This window comes from Bactrocera neohumeralis, chromosome 4 (genome assembly GCF_024586455.1).
Source record: "Bactrocera neohumeralis isolate Rockhampton chromosome 4, APGP_CSIRO_Bneo_wtdbg2-racon-allhic-juicebox.fasta_v2, whole genome shotgun sequence".
Classification (NCBI taxonomy): domain Eukaryota; kingdom Metazoa; phylum Arthropoda; class Insecta; order Diptera; family Tephritidae; genus Bactrocera; species Bactrocera neohumeralis.
In genome coordinates, this window is record NC_065921.1 from 45,626,308 (window position 1) to 45,643,394 (window position 17,087).

Genomic DNA, 17,087 nt, shown 5'->3' on the forward strand with positions numbered 1-17,087 from the left:
TTGTAAAATTCAGTTCTTGCACAGAATTCAATAAAGGAGCATAGCTCCCAAATAAAGGGGCATTGCTCCCAAAAAAAGGAGCATAGCTCCCGGAAAACATTTTTTTATTAAAAGTAACTAAACGTTTTTTAACTTATACATTTTTTTTTAATTTTTCAAAACCAATATATAATACATAAATAAAATATAATCTCGCATAAAAAGTGTTGCAGAGAACCATTGATAATAAAACGCAGTGTTTATAGTTTAAAGGTTTAATAAGAACTGAACTGAATTCAATGTACAATGTAAAATCTATGATACAGATAATATCATTTAGAAGGTTGCCATATTAATAATATTAAGATTACATTTTCAACACTTCTTCTTAAGCTTATATATCTACTTTTTAACAAAACTTTAATTTAATCCAAGCATTTTTACAAAATTACAGTGCTTTTGCCCAGACAAAGGTTTTGTTAAGATATCGGCAACATTATTATCTGTGGATACATATTTCAAATTGATTTCATTATTTTCAATTTTTTCACGAATGAAATGATACTTAATATCTATGTGTTTTGTACGCTTATGGTGAATTGGATTGCGAGCGATATGTTGTGCGCTTATGTTGTCACCATATAGCGTTATTGGTGTTGAGCTTGACCAGCCTATCTCACTTAATAGTTTGCTAAGGTATATTGCCTATTTTGCTGCCATTGCTAAGGCTACATATTCAGCCTCAGTGCTGCTTAAAGCTGTGATTTTCTGCTTCGTTAAGGACCACGAAAAAGAACTACCTCCAAAGTAAAAAGCGTACCCTGTGTACGACTTTCTGTCAGACAAATCGTTTGCCCAATCAGCGTCGGCGAACCCCTTTACGTCTTCACCAGTCTTGCAATATTCAATGGACATGTCGATGGTGCCCGATAAATAACGTACATAGTATATGCTTAGCTGCTGTCTCGTGTTCAATGTGCGGATCTTTATTGTGCCTGGAAAGTTTGCTTACTGCGTGTAAAATATCTGGCCGAATCAAGACCGCTAAATACATGAGAGAACCGATTAGTGATTGATATTCAGTAGCATTTACCTTCACACAATTTTAGTCTGTGCATCCAACTTGGAATCCAGGATCAAGTGGTGTTGCTACTGCCCTGCAATTTTGCATACCAAATGAATCGAGAACTGCTCTGATGTACTTCTTCTGGCAAAGAAATCGCACCTTTTCGTTGTATTTCCAACCCTAGGAAATAACTTACAGTACCGTAATCGTGCATCTGGAACTTTGCTGCTATCTTCTTCTTAATTTCTGCTATTTCATTTTCACTAGGACATATGATGATCAAATCATCAACGTAGACTGCTATATAACTATACTGCTGATTGTGGTTGTTCACGTACAAACATGGCTCATGTCTACACCTTTTGAACCCGATGCTGGTTAAAACTGCGTCTAACGTGCTATTCGAAACACGGCCGGATTGTTTCAATCCATAATTTGCTTTCTGTAGCTTTAACACCTTTTCTGGATACTTCTTGCTGATAAAGCCCCCTTGTTTCATGAAAATATTTTCTTCAAGTTTGCTGTTCAAATACGCGTTCGATATGTCAATATGATGCATGTACAGCTGTTTTTCTGCAGCTATCGCAAAAAGCATGCGTATCGTCTCGTAACGTATAACTGGAGAGAACGTCTCGCAGTGGTTGACACCTAATTGTTGCCCACAACCTTTTGCAACTAATCTTGATTTAAACTTATCGATATTTCCGCTGGCGTCTCGCTTGATTCGATAAACCCATTTTGAACCAATGGCTTTTTGTCCCTTCGGTAAATCAACTAACAACCATGTATTATTGGCTATAAGAGCATCATATTCCAACTGCATGGATTTTCGCCATTCAACTGCATGTTGACCACTCAATGCTTCCGTTGAACTTTGAGGCGTTTCATCATCTTCTGTAGAGTTTACATTTAAAAGTAGAAACTGCTTCTTTGGCCTGCCTGGTTGACCTGTTCGAATATGTTTTGGTCTACCACGCTAGGGATGTAAGGCAGGTCGCCTCCAAGCTGGTGCATCCTGGGTAACGCTAAATGACCTGCGGCCTTCACGGCCTAACAACTCCCTGGACGACTTTGGCTTTGGACTGGTTTTTGAGAAACTTTTTTATTGCATTTGGTAGAACCCTGGGCTGGTGGTGGCAGCATTCTGACACCTGAGTATGATGAGGTGACACTCATCAGAAATGGCTGACAGGCTAATGTCGCAACTGCCCCCGTCCCGTTAAAACCCTGGCAGGCCTCAGAGTACGTTCCCCTCCCGTCGTCGTTAAGTTGGCGTGGTAGGTATATGTTGAGATGACTCCTTCTTTGCGCTGGTCGGCTCTGAACGTATTGCCTCATAAGGGCGTACGTCAACCCTCGCCTTGGCCTCGTCATCGAGATAACCTTGGGACCATAAAAGGCGACTACCTTTTCGGTGGACGGATAGCGGCTCTGAGTGGGGACCCTTTTTGCATGGACAATTTCAACAAACCTATAATTGACGGAAGAACGACGAAGGGAGGAGAAGGGCTGTCGAAATCGGCACCTAGATCCAACCCAGGCGGGGACGCTGCTCCTATGGCGACGAAACCGTCGCCAAGAAATGGCAGCGACACGACAAGGACTCCAGTAGGTGTCTCCGTAGGTAGCAGACAGGGGGTAACCGGCGATAAACCGTCGGCAACAGTAGTAGCGAAGGGTGGATCCTTCATACGCGGCGGAATCGCCAGTACTAGCAGGGCAACCTCAGCTACAATTATGAAAGGATCCACAGGGGGTAAGAGCAAGGCAGCTTTAGCTAGAAAGCTAAAGTCAGACCGTAGATTAGCGGCCAAAATCATAGAGCGCTAAGGTGACAAGCATGTTGGTCAGGTTTCTGAGCAACATGCTAGTACACTTGAGTGGGCCAGGAAAGTGCTGAGCGAGGACGATAGGGTAGAACTGGAAACCAGCAGGACGGAACCGGCGGTCATGCGGCAGAGGTCGCACGAGGGAGATACCTCCCTTGTTAAGAAACCGCGAACAGGAAAGGCGCCAACCTTTAGCGAAATCGCTAAAGGCGCTGGGGCCAGAATACTGGGGGTGCTTGATCGTAGTAGAGAGGATGGTGCCATTTCCCACGATGAATGGAAGAGGGCAGCGGCGGCTATCTCATCGGTCTTCCTGAGGGTGGTCAAGGAAAACCCGGGGCCACCCCCGAAATGTGTGAGTGCCGGTTGGCACCAGGGGCTGCATAAGCTCACATGTAGTGCTGACGAGAGATCGGCCATCTTATACAAGAAGGCAGTCTCTCAGCTGAGGGAGGTTTGGAAGGGAGCCAGACTGGAGGCCGTGGCCAAAGAGGATCTTCCTCTTCGTCCTAAGGCTCGCGTTTGGCTGCCGGCCGAACCTTCTACTCCGAGTGAGATTGAGGAAATCCGCAAATATTGCAATCCCTCACTTCCAACGCAGGACTGGAAAGTCTTAAGGCTGGAGAGGACTGATGAACCGTATCGGCAAGCGCTGATAATGCTAAACACGGAATCCATCGGTCCTCTCAGCAAAACAAAGAGAGCCATAAGCTATGGTTTTGATATGGTAGTGCTGAAAGTACTTCCATCGGATGCCAGAGCTGATGGCCCCCAAGCTGCGGTGTCTGCGGTGGATGTGTCAAAGGGTACTGACGGTCAAACGACCGTGGAAATTGGTGCGACAGAGGGCGCCGACGGTCAAATGACCGTAGAAGTCGATCCCGATCTTTCGGATGTGGCGAGTGTTGGGGGCGGTTCGGCGATTGGCGATTCCGTCTTCAGCCTCGAACAACTTTTCGAGGAGGTTCGGGTCGATCACGACTTGGGCGCTGAAATAGCGCTCCTGGAGGAAAGTCTGAAGGATGAAATTCCTCCAGATTAACCTCCAGCATGCGAAGGCGGCCTCCGCCAATCTATTGTTCCGTCTGGAACAAGACGGAGCTGATGTCGTCCTGATCCAGGAACCGTGGCTGACTGGTAACGGGATTTCTGGGTTGAGGACAAAGAGCCATAGGCTCCTGGCGGCCAAGGATGCAGGTAGGAACAGAGCCTGTATGATGGTAAGGAATGAATTAACGGTATTTCTTTTACCTAATTTCAGCACCGCTGGTATTGTGACAGCGAAATTGGAGTGTGACACCGGAGATTTCTGGCTTATCTCCGCATACATGCCACACGATGATGTGGTGGAGCCACCTCTCCTACTGCTGAGAAGGACCTTAGCCGAAGCATCTAAGACTGGCCCTAGCGTCATCATCGGTTCCGACGCTAACTCGCGGCACCAGATCTGGGAAAGCACAGATACGAACAGTCGAGGTGAGTGGCTTTTTGATTTTATTATTGGCGAAGATCTTCGCATTTGTAATAGAGGAAACTCTTCTACTTTTGTGACCGCAGGCAGGGAGGAGGTCCTCGACCACACCCTAACCTCAAAAGTGATTGCCCCGCTGATCTCGAACTGGAGGGTCCTCGACAATGACTCCTTTTCGGATCACAGGTACATCGAGTTTAGGCTAGTCGGAGAAGGTCCGCCTAGGAAATCTTTTAGGAACCCTAGGAACATGGACTGGGAAGGTTACCGCAGGAGGCTTCGGCAAACTCTCCCACGCGCTCCGGGGGTGGACTCGTTGGACACCACCGATGCGGTGGAGGAGTGGGTTGAAGTCTTCAGCTCGGCGTGCAAGGCTGCGCTAGAGAGGTCTTGTCCACTGAGAACGCCGAAGGGCAAAGAGAAACGTCTATGGTGGACTATGGAGCTCTCTGATATTAGGGCGTCTTGTAGACGGCTTTTTAACAAGGCCCGCAGAAGTGGGTTATCTGATGACTGGGCTTTGTATAAAGTTGGACTTTCAATATATAAGTCCGAGTTAAGAAAGGCCAAGAGGACCTCGTGGAAGCGCTTCTGTGAAAAAGTGGAAGACTGTCAGGAATCCCCGCAATTCAGGCGTATTCTCGCAAAAACCCCAGTGTCCCTGGGGTATCTCAAGGATGCAAATGGGAAGTGGGCCCTCAGTAGTCGACGCTCACTTTCCGAGCAACATGTCCTCTGTGAGGGGATCTATCGGGGTGCCGCATGACGATTGCGCGGCCTTTGTCAGCATCCTGGATGAGCGGCACTTGACGTGGGCGATTAACTCGTTCAAACAATTCAAGTCCCCGGGACCAGACGGCATCATACCAGAGCAGCTGCAACAAGCTGTTAAGGTATCATGCAGCTGGTTGGCACCTATCTATGCGAACTGCATCAGATTAGGTTACATCCCGGGGGCCTGGAGACGAGTCAAGGTTACGTTCATCCCGAAGGCTGACAGGGGCTCCCATGTCACGGTCAAGGATTTCAGGCCAATCAGCCTCTCCTCCTTCTTGTTGAAGACTCTGGAGAGACGGATGGACTGGTATATAAGGAAGAGCATTCCGAGAGACTATTTGTCAAGAGCACAACATGCTTATCGCAAAGGCAGGTCAGTGGACACTGCCTTGCATACTATCGTGTCATGGCTCGAAGAAGCCATTGAAGCCACGGACTTCGCTGTTGGGACCTTCCTGGATATTGATGGAGCTTTCAACAATGTCCTGCCGGAGGCAGTAATAACTGCTCTTGACGGTATAGGGGTTGAATCGAAGTGCCTCATTCTCAGTCTTCTGTGCGACAGAGTGATCGAAACGGAATGGGGCAGCGCGCGTGCGAGACGCACAGTGAGACAGCCCAATAGTAACCGCGGCAAAAAATGGTTTTTGACGTGTCGTCCAATTTGGATGAAATTTTCACAGTATATTAACAGATATATGAGTAACAACTCCCTGAAATTTCAGCCTCATAACTTCATTACTTTTTGGTCTAGAGCAAGTCAAAGTTGAGGTATGCCAACGCGCTTGAAATATGTTAGTTCAATATGTAATAATCAAAAGCTCATTAAAATAAAAATACATAATAAATGTAACTTTAAAGTATTTTTTTAATCAATTTAGTTATTGTGGAATGAGTAAATGAAAAAATAAATTTAAAAAAAAACACAATTTTTTTTTTCTTAACAACAGAATTGTGGTGCAAAAATTGAACATTTTGGATTTTCAATGGCCTAGGAAATATAGAGCAGCCCCTCGCCCTAGGTGAAGACTTATACCAAATGAAAGTTTGAAATCTCAGCTTTAATTTAAAGTAGAGGACATATAGCAAAAGTTTGCAAAAGCACATTAAACATACAAAAAACTACTACTAACGCGCACATTCTGTCGCTATACGTACATATGTTAGCATGCAATAGCATGTTTACAACTTTTTACTTTTATTTTTTTTAATTTTTTACTATTCACTTATTGTGCAAGAGAATAGTAATAAATTACATTTGTTTTTTGTTAGTTATTCAGAATTATGCTTTAAAGATCATTTATGTTTTAATAAAAATATTCTTGTTTACATAAATTTTATTTACGTTATTAATTTGATAGATAATTTTGTTGAAGGTCATTGACTTTGGGTTAGATAGTTGCATAATTTTTAATTTAAATTGATAGTGCAAGATATTGTTCTTATCTAAGTTGTGTTATGATCACTTTCTAATGTGGTTAGTTTAATTGTTATATTGTAGTGCCGCTTGTCGCCTGGCAGAAAAATAGAAAATAGTCGATGTGGTGAAACAAGGCATGGGAACAACCAATGATGGTAATGTCTCTAGAAGATTTTTTGAAGATCCAGAAATAACCGCTGACATAACTGGTGTAAATGTAGACTTAATTCACCGCTTTAAAATTATATTAAATACTATAAATATTTTTAAAAATATAGATGTTGGTAAATTCCATACGTATTGCATGGATACTGCAAAATTTTATGTAGAGCTTTATGGCTGGTACTACATGCCTATCACTGTGCATAAAGTTCTAATTCACGGCAGCAAAATGGTATCTGAGGCTATATTGCCAATAGGTTTGTTTGCAATTTTTATTTTTGAAAGTATTTTTTTAAACTTTATTTAATATTAACTTTTTTTTGCTACAGGAATGTTATCCGAAGAAGCGCAAGAAGCAATGAATAAGGAGTATAGAAACTGTAGGCTATTCCATTCTCGTAAAAATTCACGTATTTCTACGAATGAAGAAGTAATGCACTACATATTTGCAAATACCATCAGATCCTTATATTAATTCATTTAGAATGAGAAACAAATTGAAAAAATTAGAATACCATGATGATGTTAAAAAATTATTGATTAAAAGAAAAAAAAATATTGTTTTTTTATTGCATTTCAATGGGAGGTGGGCGTATTAGTGGGCGTGTTATTGTAATTTTTGCATGAAACATTTTAAATGATATAAATTATATACAGTAATATAGAATTTGAAGGTTGTATTTAATATATTTTAGAAAATGTGGCACTTTTTATGTTGAGGTACTATGGGTGATGGTGTTAAAAGTGGGCCAAAGTTCAATTTTTATTTCAAATAATGTTTGTAATTATATAAAATTCAAGTATACCAAAATTGGAAGTTATACCTAAAGTATTACGGACAATACGGCATTTTACAAATTTCGACTGTATGGCAGGTGGGCGTAAAAGTGGGCGAATTTTCTTTTTTTTTTTTTTAAAACTGGAATTGTCTCAAAAATAACCTGTGCAAAATTTCAGAGCTCTACAATGACTCCATGTATTTGATGCCGGTGTTGTCTCACTGTGAGACGAAGGGTGAGTAGGGGAACGCCACAAGGTTGTGTTCTCTCTCCTCTTCTATGGATCCTAGTCGTTGACGAATTGCTCAAAAAACTAGAGGATCGCGTCTGTCGGGTGATTTCCTACGCAGACGATGTAGAACTTATGGTCAAAGGAAAGTTCCTTAGCACCGTGTACGAGTTGACGCAGGGATATCTTTAAAATTGTAACAAAGTGGGCGGCCGGAAGTGGACTCGCCATAAATCCTAACAAAACGGAAATGGCTTTATTCAGCCGAAAATATAAAATCCCGGCGGCACCGTTGCCGCAGATGGGAGGTATTCGCCTGCAACCGGCAGATACAGTGAAATATTTAGGGCTCATCCTGGATAAGAAGCTTTCATGGAAGCCGAATATCGAGGAGAGAGCAAAAAAGGCATCTATTGCCTTATACTGCTGCAGAGGAGCTATTGGCAAAAGATGGGGTCTCTCACCGAAAGTGGTTCTCGGGCTCTATGACACCATAGTAAAGCCCATCTTGTTCTATGGTGTCTTTATTTGGTGGAGGACTTTAGGGAAGACCTCACTGGCCAAGAAGCTCGAAAGCGTTCAACGGGCTGCGCTAATTAGCATATGCGGTGCATTAAGATCTACCCCAACCATGGCACTTAATGCAATTTTGAATATTACGCCGGTGGACATTGCCGGTAGGTGCATAGCCGCGAAGGTGGCTATCAGACTCAGAGAATCTGGTTTCTTAAAGGAACGTGCAGCTGGTCAATCGGATATCCTTACAAACTTTGACTGCATACCGGATCATCTGGATCTTGGAGTCGCCATACCGAACTCTGGCGCCTCCTTCTCTGCCCATATACCGACGAGGGAGATGTGGGTGGGAAGAAGCCGTTGGAGGAGGGGGGCAGCAAGCTTCTTCACGGATGGGTCAAAGCTTGGGGGAAGGTTGGTGGAGGGATCTACTGTCGGGAGCTCTCCATCAACTCCTGTTTCAGACTTCCCGACTACTGTAGTGTATTCCAGGCTCAGGTCGCAGCCATCAAGGTAGCAGCTGATTTGCTACTACAGAGTGCATCCACTATTCACTCAAATAGTAGAGCGGCTATATTAGCCTTGAACTCATTCGAAGTGCGTTCAGGGTTGGTCGAAGAATGTCTAACGTCGCTATCTCTAGCAGCTAGAGTTTTTGTGATTAGACTGGTGTGGGTGCCGGACCATAGCGGAATTGCAGGCAATTGCAAAGCTGATGAGTTAGCAAGGAAAGGCACCCTAGAATCATTATCTGTAGAATGGAAACGGATCGGTGCTCCTGTTTCTTCTTGTAGTCTACTACTAGATAGCTGGGCCACGCGGATGCTCGTCCAACGCTGGGCCAGCACCGGCACTTGTGCGGTTGCAAAAGCCTTCTGGCCCAGTATAGATCGCAGGAGATCAAATGACCTCTTAATCCTCAGTAAGGCTAACCTCTCATTGTTAGTGGGTCTTTTAACAGGCCACTGTCCTATTGGCTTACACGCGGTAAGAATGGGTATCTTACCGGATGCTGACTGCAGATGCTGTTTAGAAGAAGATGTGGTAGAAACAAGCCAGAACTTCTTGCTTGACTGTCCCGCTTTTGGGAGGTCAAGACTCAGACACTTGGGGGCGCATACCTTTGGACACCCCACCGAACTGGCGGGTGTTGAAGTTAAGCGTCAGCCATTTTTACCTAACCTAACCTAACCACGCCCACGTTTTGGTAACTTATCTTGTTCTGAACTTGTTGCACTCTGCTCTGCTTCAGAATCACTTGCTGTGGCAAACTCGTCCTCCTCATCGTCGAAGTCGTTTTTCATTTCACGCTCGCCTACATTTTCAGTTGCTGACTGCTCATTTTCTGGAGACTTAAGGCGAATGATGTTTATCGCGAAGTCACCATTGCATTGTGATGAACTAATTTCTGAAGTAATGCTCGTATTAAACTCGTCTTCAATGAATTTAACGTCGCGCCTTTCTACTATAATACGCCGCTGTTGATCATATAAACGATATGCTTTTGCTGTATTGGAGTAACCAAAAAAAATGTACTCCTTGCCTTTCGCATCGAATTCGCCTTTGTTTGTTTTGTCTAGTGCAAATGTACGTGACCCGAAAATACGTATGTAGATGCTTTACTGATGGTTTACGCTGCTTCCACACCTCAAATGGAGTACGAGAATTCAATGCCTTCTTTGGGCACCTATTTCGTAAATACACTGCGGTTTGTACCGCTTCAGCCCACAAAAAATTGACCAAGATTTGCGTGAATTAATAAACTTTTGGCCATTTCGACTATGGTTCGGTTGGCTCGCTCCGCAACACCATTTTGCTGGGGTGTATACGGGACAGTCAACTCCCTCTTTATACCACAACTTTTCAAAAAATTATCAAATTCACTGTTAATATATTCTTTACCATTATCACTTCGTATGGCTTTTATCTTACAGTCCATTTGGCATTCAACAAAGTTTTTAAAATTTCTCAATTTTTCAAAAACTTCACTTTTGGCTTTTATAAAGTATACAAATGTCTTTCTAGAAAAATGTCTATAAATGTAACAAAAAATCGATTACCACCTAGCGATATAACATTCATAGGCCCACATACATCTGTATGCACAAGTTCAAGTACTTTCTTCGTTGAACGCTCAGTCTTTTGTACAAATGGTAATGCACAAATTTTCGCTTTATTGCACGTATCGCAATTCACTTGTTTTGGTATACCCTTTAATTTCATACCATGAACTAATTCTTTTTCACTGAGTTCACGTAAATTTTTAAAATTTAAGTGACCGTATCTGTTGTGCCACATTGTAACTTGCGAGTTAGTTAACATATTTACAACAATAACAACTCTTTTTTCAATATATAAATATAAGTTATTTATTCGTCTTCCTTTTAACACTAATTGTTTTTCTTTATTTCTCACTAAAGCCGTTTCTTTTTCGAACATAGTGTAATTTTCGAACTGCGCTGTTTTACTCACTGACAAAAAATTCATGCGTAGCGCTGGTACATATAAAACGTTTTGCAATTCTATTTTGCGTTTTTCACTTTGCAGTAATACAGTACCTATACCGTATGATTCAACATATTGATCAGCTGCTAACATTATTTTTGCTTCTTTCTTAGTAAATGAAATAAACAAACATTTATTACAGCACATATGAGAAGTAGCGCCACTGTCGATGCACCAAATGTTTTTGATGACCCGATCGTTGACAATTGAAGCATTTCCCCTTAAATTTGAATTTCTTTTGCTTCTTCACTTCTTTCGTTGCATCGCTTTGCCAATCGTTTGTTCTAACGCTGCTTAGTTACTTTTGCGCTGCATAGTATGTGCTTTTATTTGCGCATGCATACACTGCTTGCGTGTACGCGTACCTTCTTCAAGAATTTTAGCTTTGACTGTGTTAAAAGTTGGCAATTCGTCGCGAGTCTCAATTGCTACAACAAAAGTTTCCCACGAGCTAGGAAGACTTGACAACAACATTATGACTTTCAAATCATCCGCTATTTGTATGTTTATCGCTATCATTTTGCTGCATACTCATTTCTTATTGGACCAACTGGCATATGAATTTGCTTCAACTTTTGCCATGCTTCTGATGCCGTTTTGCATGATTTTATATGCAATAATTGCGTCGGTTTCACATTAAGGAACAAGCATGCCAAAGCTTTTTGGTCTGCTGTGTTCCAATTTTGCACATCTTGAGGCGTTGCCTCCTCTGGTTTTTTATCACTAATAACGTACCACAAATCTGTGGTAATTAGCACACTGAGAACAGATACCGACCAGACGTCGTAATTATCTTCTGCAAGTTTTTCAATTTGCGCGCACACACGAAATTGAATTGCCGTTACAACAAATGGTGCCCTATGCGTTCTGACTTGGGCCCATAACCATTGTTGCAGAGAACCACTGATAATAAAACGCAGTGTTTATAGTTTAAAGGTTTAATAAGAACTGAACTGAATTCAATGTATCTACAATGTAAAATCTATGATACAGATAATATCATTTAGAAGGTTGCCATATTAATAATATTAAGATTACAACTTCAACAAAAAAAAAAGATATAAAAAATGATGGCTCAAAATCAAATGTTAAACGATGAACGTTGTTTATCAGCAATAACACAATTCTTCTTCTTCTTCTTAATTGGCGTCGACACCGCTTACGTGATTATAGCCGAGTTAACAACAGCCCGCCAGTCGTTTCTTCTTTTCGCTACGTGGCGCCAATTGGATTTTCCAAGCGAAGCCAGGTCCTTCTCCACTTGGTCCTTCCAACGGAGTGGAGGTCTTCCTCTTCCTCTGCTTCCCCCGGCGGGTACTGCGTCGAATACTTTCAGAGCTGGAGTGTTTTCATCCATCCATCCATCCATTCAATAACACAATTGCTTCAACAAAATGCTGCACAGCAGGAAACTAGTATTAGGCAGAAAATAGAAAAAGATCTAAAATACTTACAGCCATTTGAAGGTATTGCAAAAAAATTACCGGCGTTTATTGAGGCAATTGATAGGGTACTATGTAGCTGACTATGTAGGACACCAACAGGTAGCATTCAGAGTAGTTTATGATTTAAATATTTTAGGATCGGCAAACATTTTTTTAACATTGAATCCTCCAGAAAATTGGGATACATGCAAAATAAGATTAAAACAGAACTTTAGGCCAACAAAGGACCAGATGACTTTGACCAACGACATCGCTAACCTTAGGGTGGGTAGTGTCGTGTAGTATCGTTCAACTTGGCAGGAAAACAAAAGAAATAATGGATAATATTACCGAATATTGTGCTTTGAGTGAAACAGGCGGTATGATGAAAGAAATATTTTCAGGAAAGCTTATACAAAGTGCAACTTGCAGCAGGGACTTTCGCCTATATGATACGGAATATGACGACGTGGGCAGAGATGGCAAATACGATCCCCAATTTCGTAGGGCTGGACGATGGAAATTTAAATCCTATATTTTTAGCAAGAAACAAATTCCAACCAATTTGCTCAGAAGGCAAGAAATTTTAATATTAACCAAAATCAAAATAATCAAAGAATAAACAACTTTAGGAGACAAAATATTGGTGATCAAAACAATGTTCGTTATTATGCGCAAAATAATTTGGGACGATACTCCCAAAGAAATACCAATTTTTCAGGGCAAAATAATTATAACCCAAATAATCCACAGAGACAAACTAATTATCGGACAGGAAATTCAGGCCAATATACAAATCAATATCGTAATAATAATAACGGCTATGGTAATTCAGCAAGACAAAATATACAGAATGGCACTCGACAAACAAGACGTTCAAATGGCCCAACACCCATGGATGTTGATGTTGTGAGCAGGACAGAGGAAACGAATAACAACGAGGAATTTTTTACCAATTAGCCTCGGAAAATCAAAATATGTAAAATATTAATTTCACTTACTTTGTTTAATAAAAAATGGTGTGCATTGGTAGACCCAGGCTCTACGAGTACTATTAGTATTATGAAAAAATCAAGCTTCGAACATTATAAGTTACCGGTTTTAGAAAAAAATAAAACAATAATTAGTACACTGAATGGTGAAATAAGAGCGTCTAACGAAAGAGTTAAGACACCATGTTCGCTAGAATTTAAATACCCTCATAGGAGGGCTAGGATGAGATGGTTGAAAATAGACTTTGAAAAACCGTACGATTTTCTTCTAGGAAACGATTTTATATTTAATAATTTCAATATAATCGATATTGAAAACGAAGAAATTGAGCTTAAAAATGGTGTTAAAATTCCATTTTATTCAAAAACTATCCAAGAGCAAGTATATGCATTGGAAGAAAGTAAAATGGTAAACATTCAAATGGATCATTTAAAATCAAATGAACGAAAGGAGGTTGAAAAATTGCTAAAGAAGTATGAAATATTAATGTGTAAAGAAGGTGATGCCTTGACAAACACAAAAACGGTCGTCCACGAAATAAGAACCACCACAAACCAGCAAATCAATTCAAAAATATATAGGTTACCTCCGAAACATGAGGAAGAAGCCATAAGGCAAATTAGGGAGCTAGAAAAACAAGGTATAATTCGGAAAAGTAGGAGTAAATATAGTTCACCTATTATCATAGTACCAAAAAAATGTGATAGCATGGGAAATAAAAAATTTCGGTTAGTAATCGATTACCGTAGACTAAATCAAATAACTGTCGATGATAAATATCCTTTGCCAAACATTGATGGAATCTTAGACAAGTTGGGCAAGGCGCAGTACTTCAGCACTCTTGATCTAGCCAAAGGTTACCATCAAATTTTAATGGATAAAAAGGATATTGAAAATACAGCTTTTGTATCTCCGTTGGAATTATACGAATATATAAGAATGCCGTTCGGACAAAAAATGCTCCGGCTACCTTTCAACGACTAATGAATAACATTAAAAGAATACATAAATAAGATATGTGTCGTTTACTTTGACGACGTACTAATCTTTTCAACGTCATTAGAGGAACATTTAAACTCCTTAGAGAACATTTTTTCAAAGTTAAAGGAACATAATTTAAAAATTCAAGTCGATAAATGTAGTTTTCTAAAGAGGGAAACAAAATTTTTGGGGCATACCTTAAAAAAGGAGGGATTAAACCAAATCAGGACAAGATAGCAGCAATACAAAATTTGAAAATACCTAGAACTGAAAAACAATTGAAAAGTTTCTTGGGAGCCACTGGTTACACAGTACAACAGCTAATCTGGGGAGTGAGAAATTCCAAGTCAGGGTGATGGTACTAGGTCAGTATAGTAAAACCCTCAAAAGGTTTGGCGTTCGTATGTGTCAGTTTTTTTTTTATGACCTTTTAAATTTCGCAGTACAACAGCTAATCTGGGGGGTGAGAAATTCCAAGTCAGCGTGATGGTATTAGGTCAGTATAGTAAAACCTGATCTTTTAAATTTTTTCTTATGTTATAGTGAACGAAAGTTGGGTACCAAATACTATAGTGTGTAAAAGCTGCTACAACCGTCTAATGGATTGGAAAAATAGATAATAGTGGTTCGCGAGTTATGTTAAACTACGTTTTTGCCAAAATGTTACAACTAAGCGAAAAAACATCAAGATAAGGAAAAAAATTTAAAAGGTCATAAAAAAACTGATACATACGAACGCCAAACCCTTTGAGGGTTTTACTATAGTGACCTAGCACCATCACCCTGACAGACAATAATCCCAAAAATGTTCCACAGTGTTATTATAGAAAGTTCATTAGGGACTACTCAAAAATTGCATATCCAATGATTAAATATTTAAAAAAGGGTTATAAAATAAATTCAAGAGATCCGCAGTACATAGCTAGTTTTGAAAATTTGAAAACACTGATTTCATCGCATCCAATTTTAAAATTTCCTGAATATGATAAGGAATTTACTATTACAACGGATGCAAGTGATTACGCAATAGGCGCAGTGCTTTCTCAACAATGTCATCAGCCAGTGTGCTACATTAGCAGAACTTTAAATAACCATGAACAGAGATATGCTACAACAGATAAAGAATTTTTAGACATTATATATTCAATAACCTATTTCAAGCCGTACATATATGGCACAAAATTTAAAATTATAACTCATCATTGCCTGATATTATTTTTAAATAATAAATATAAGGCGGGAAGTTTTCACAACGTCACCAAAGGTGGCTATTGAAACTGCAAGAGTTTAATTATGAAATTGAATATCAGAAAGGGAAAAATAATGTAGTAGCAGATTTTTTAAGCCGAATTGAAACTCTCCAAAAATCGACGAAAGTAATGATAAAGATACCAATTTAGAAATGTAAGATACAATACATTCCGCAGAAGAGGAACTATTAGAACACTTCTTCATAAAAGAAGAAATTGTCAACAAGTATAAGACCCAAATTATAATAACATATAGTCCCCAAACTGAAGTTCAAATAAGATCAACCCTAGTGATACGGAGAACATATTGAAAAATATTTTCCGAAGACATATTGACAAGGGCAAAGTGGGTATTTTTTCCGAAGTAGAGGAGACCGATTATCACAAAATTTAACTACTACTTATAAGCATGTTTTCTTGCAATAGCAAGGTGCAATTCATAAAATGTACAAAAAAAGCAACATAAATTATACAAGAAGAAGATCTGCATAAACAAATTTCACTTTACCATAGTAATGTGTCAATGCATAGCGGAATAAGCGAGACTTACAATACACTTAAGGATAAAATATACTATCCAAAATTAAGGGAACATGTACAGTTAATTATAGGTAATTGCGGAAAATGCAAGCAAATTAAATATGACAGGAAGCGAAATTGGTTCTTTACAATGATCAAATGAATAAATTAAGACATATAGGAGGGAAGATACATGAAGTTCAAAATAATATAGCCGCTGCTAAAAACAATTTAATACATCCGGGGATGTTAACTAAAGAGGAAATAGATAGCTTTGACATAGATTTTTATAAGCTGAAACTAGCCAAAGTAGGTGTAGTAGCTTTCAAAAATGAAGCACTTGTGTTCGCCATTCAAATACCAAAGAGTTTTTTTTAAGTATATGCAAAATTATTTATGCCTCTACCAAACAAACGAAAATTGAAAATAGTTCATGAGAATGAAAAAATTGTAACAATAAATAAAAAACATTATAAATATAAAGACAATACGTTATTAAAAAAACTAAAATATAGAAGGAATTGTATTTTTATAACACTTGTGAATTTAAGTATAACAATACGACAACAATACAAGAAATAAGTGATGATACTTTAATCATCAAGAATGCAAATAATTTCAGGCGTATTAAAATTGTGATGACAGAAATTTTATGCTACAAAATAATTACATAATAAATTTTGCGAAATGTGAAATTAAAATTAATGAAGAAAAATGTAGTAACAACAAAACTAAATTTATTGATTAACTGATACATCCTGTTAAAATGTTAAACCAAAGCTATGAGTAAAAAATAAACTTTGAAGACATTGTACTAAATCATTTTAAGAATATCATAGAAATATAAGAGCTAAAGTATCATAAAAATGTATCTTATGGCATAAGTGCCTCATTAATTATAACAATACTAATAAGTATAATTATTCTGATTATTTACTTATGTAAACGAAAAAATGAAAAAATAAGTCTGAAAATTATAAATAAAAGAAGTCAGGAGACTTCTCAGAGTGGATCTGGGGGAGTTATACAGTTGTGCACCACATCGCATGATCAGCCAGTACATGACCAAAACAGCAGACGCGACATATTTTGAGTCTGTTGGAATGTGTGGTACACCCACATATTTGGGCAGACTCGAGTTGCTGATCTGATGGCACAGTCAGTCTGATTCTTGCTACTGAATAGAT

The 17,087-nt window shown here is 39.4% G+C and overlaps 1 protein-coding gene across 1 annotated transcript; it reads left to right on the forward strand.

Moving 5' to 3' along the window:
- The first annotated feature begins 2,995 nt into the window (after positions 1–2,995).
- On the forward strand, positions 2,996–3,916 carry LOC126755715 (uncharacterized). Its single transcript, XM_050468461.1, has 2 exons — positions 2,996–3,670; positions 3,722–3,916. Exons 1-2 carry the CDS (start codon positions 2,996–2,998, stop codon positions 3,914–3,916), a joined length of 870 nt encoding a protein of 289 aa, XP_050324418.1.
- The last annotated feature ends 13,171 nt before the right edge of the window (positions 3,917–17,087 follow it).

Coding starts and splice junctions, on each gene's coding strand:
- LOC126755715 (XM_050468461.1), top strand. CDS start 2,996: ATGCGGCAGAGGTCGCACGAGGGAGATACCTCCCTTGTTAAGAAACCG. Junction 3,671..3,721: donor CTGCGGTGTCTGCGGTGGAT/GTGTCAAAGGGT, acceptor GGTGCGACAGAG/GGCGCCGACGGTCAAATGAC.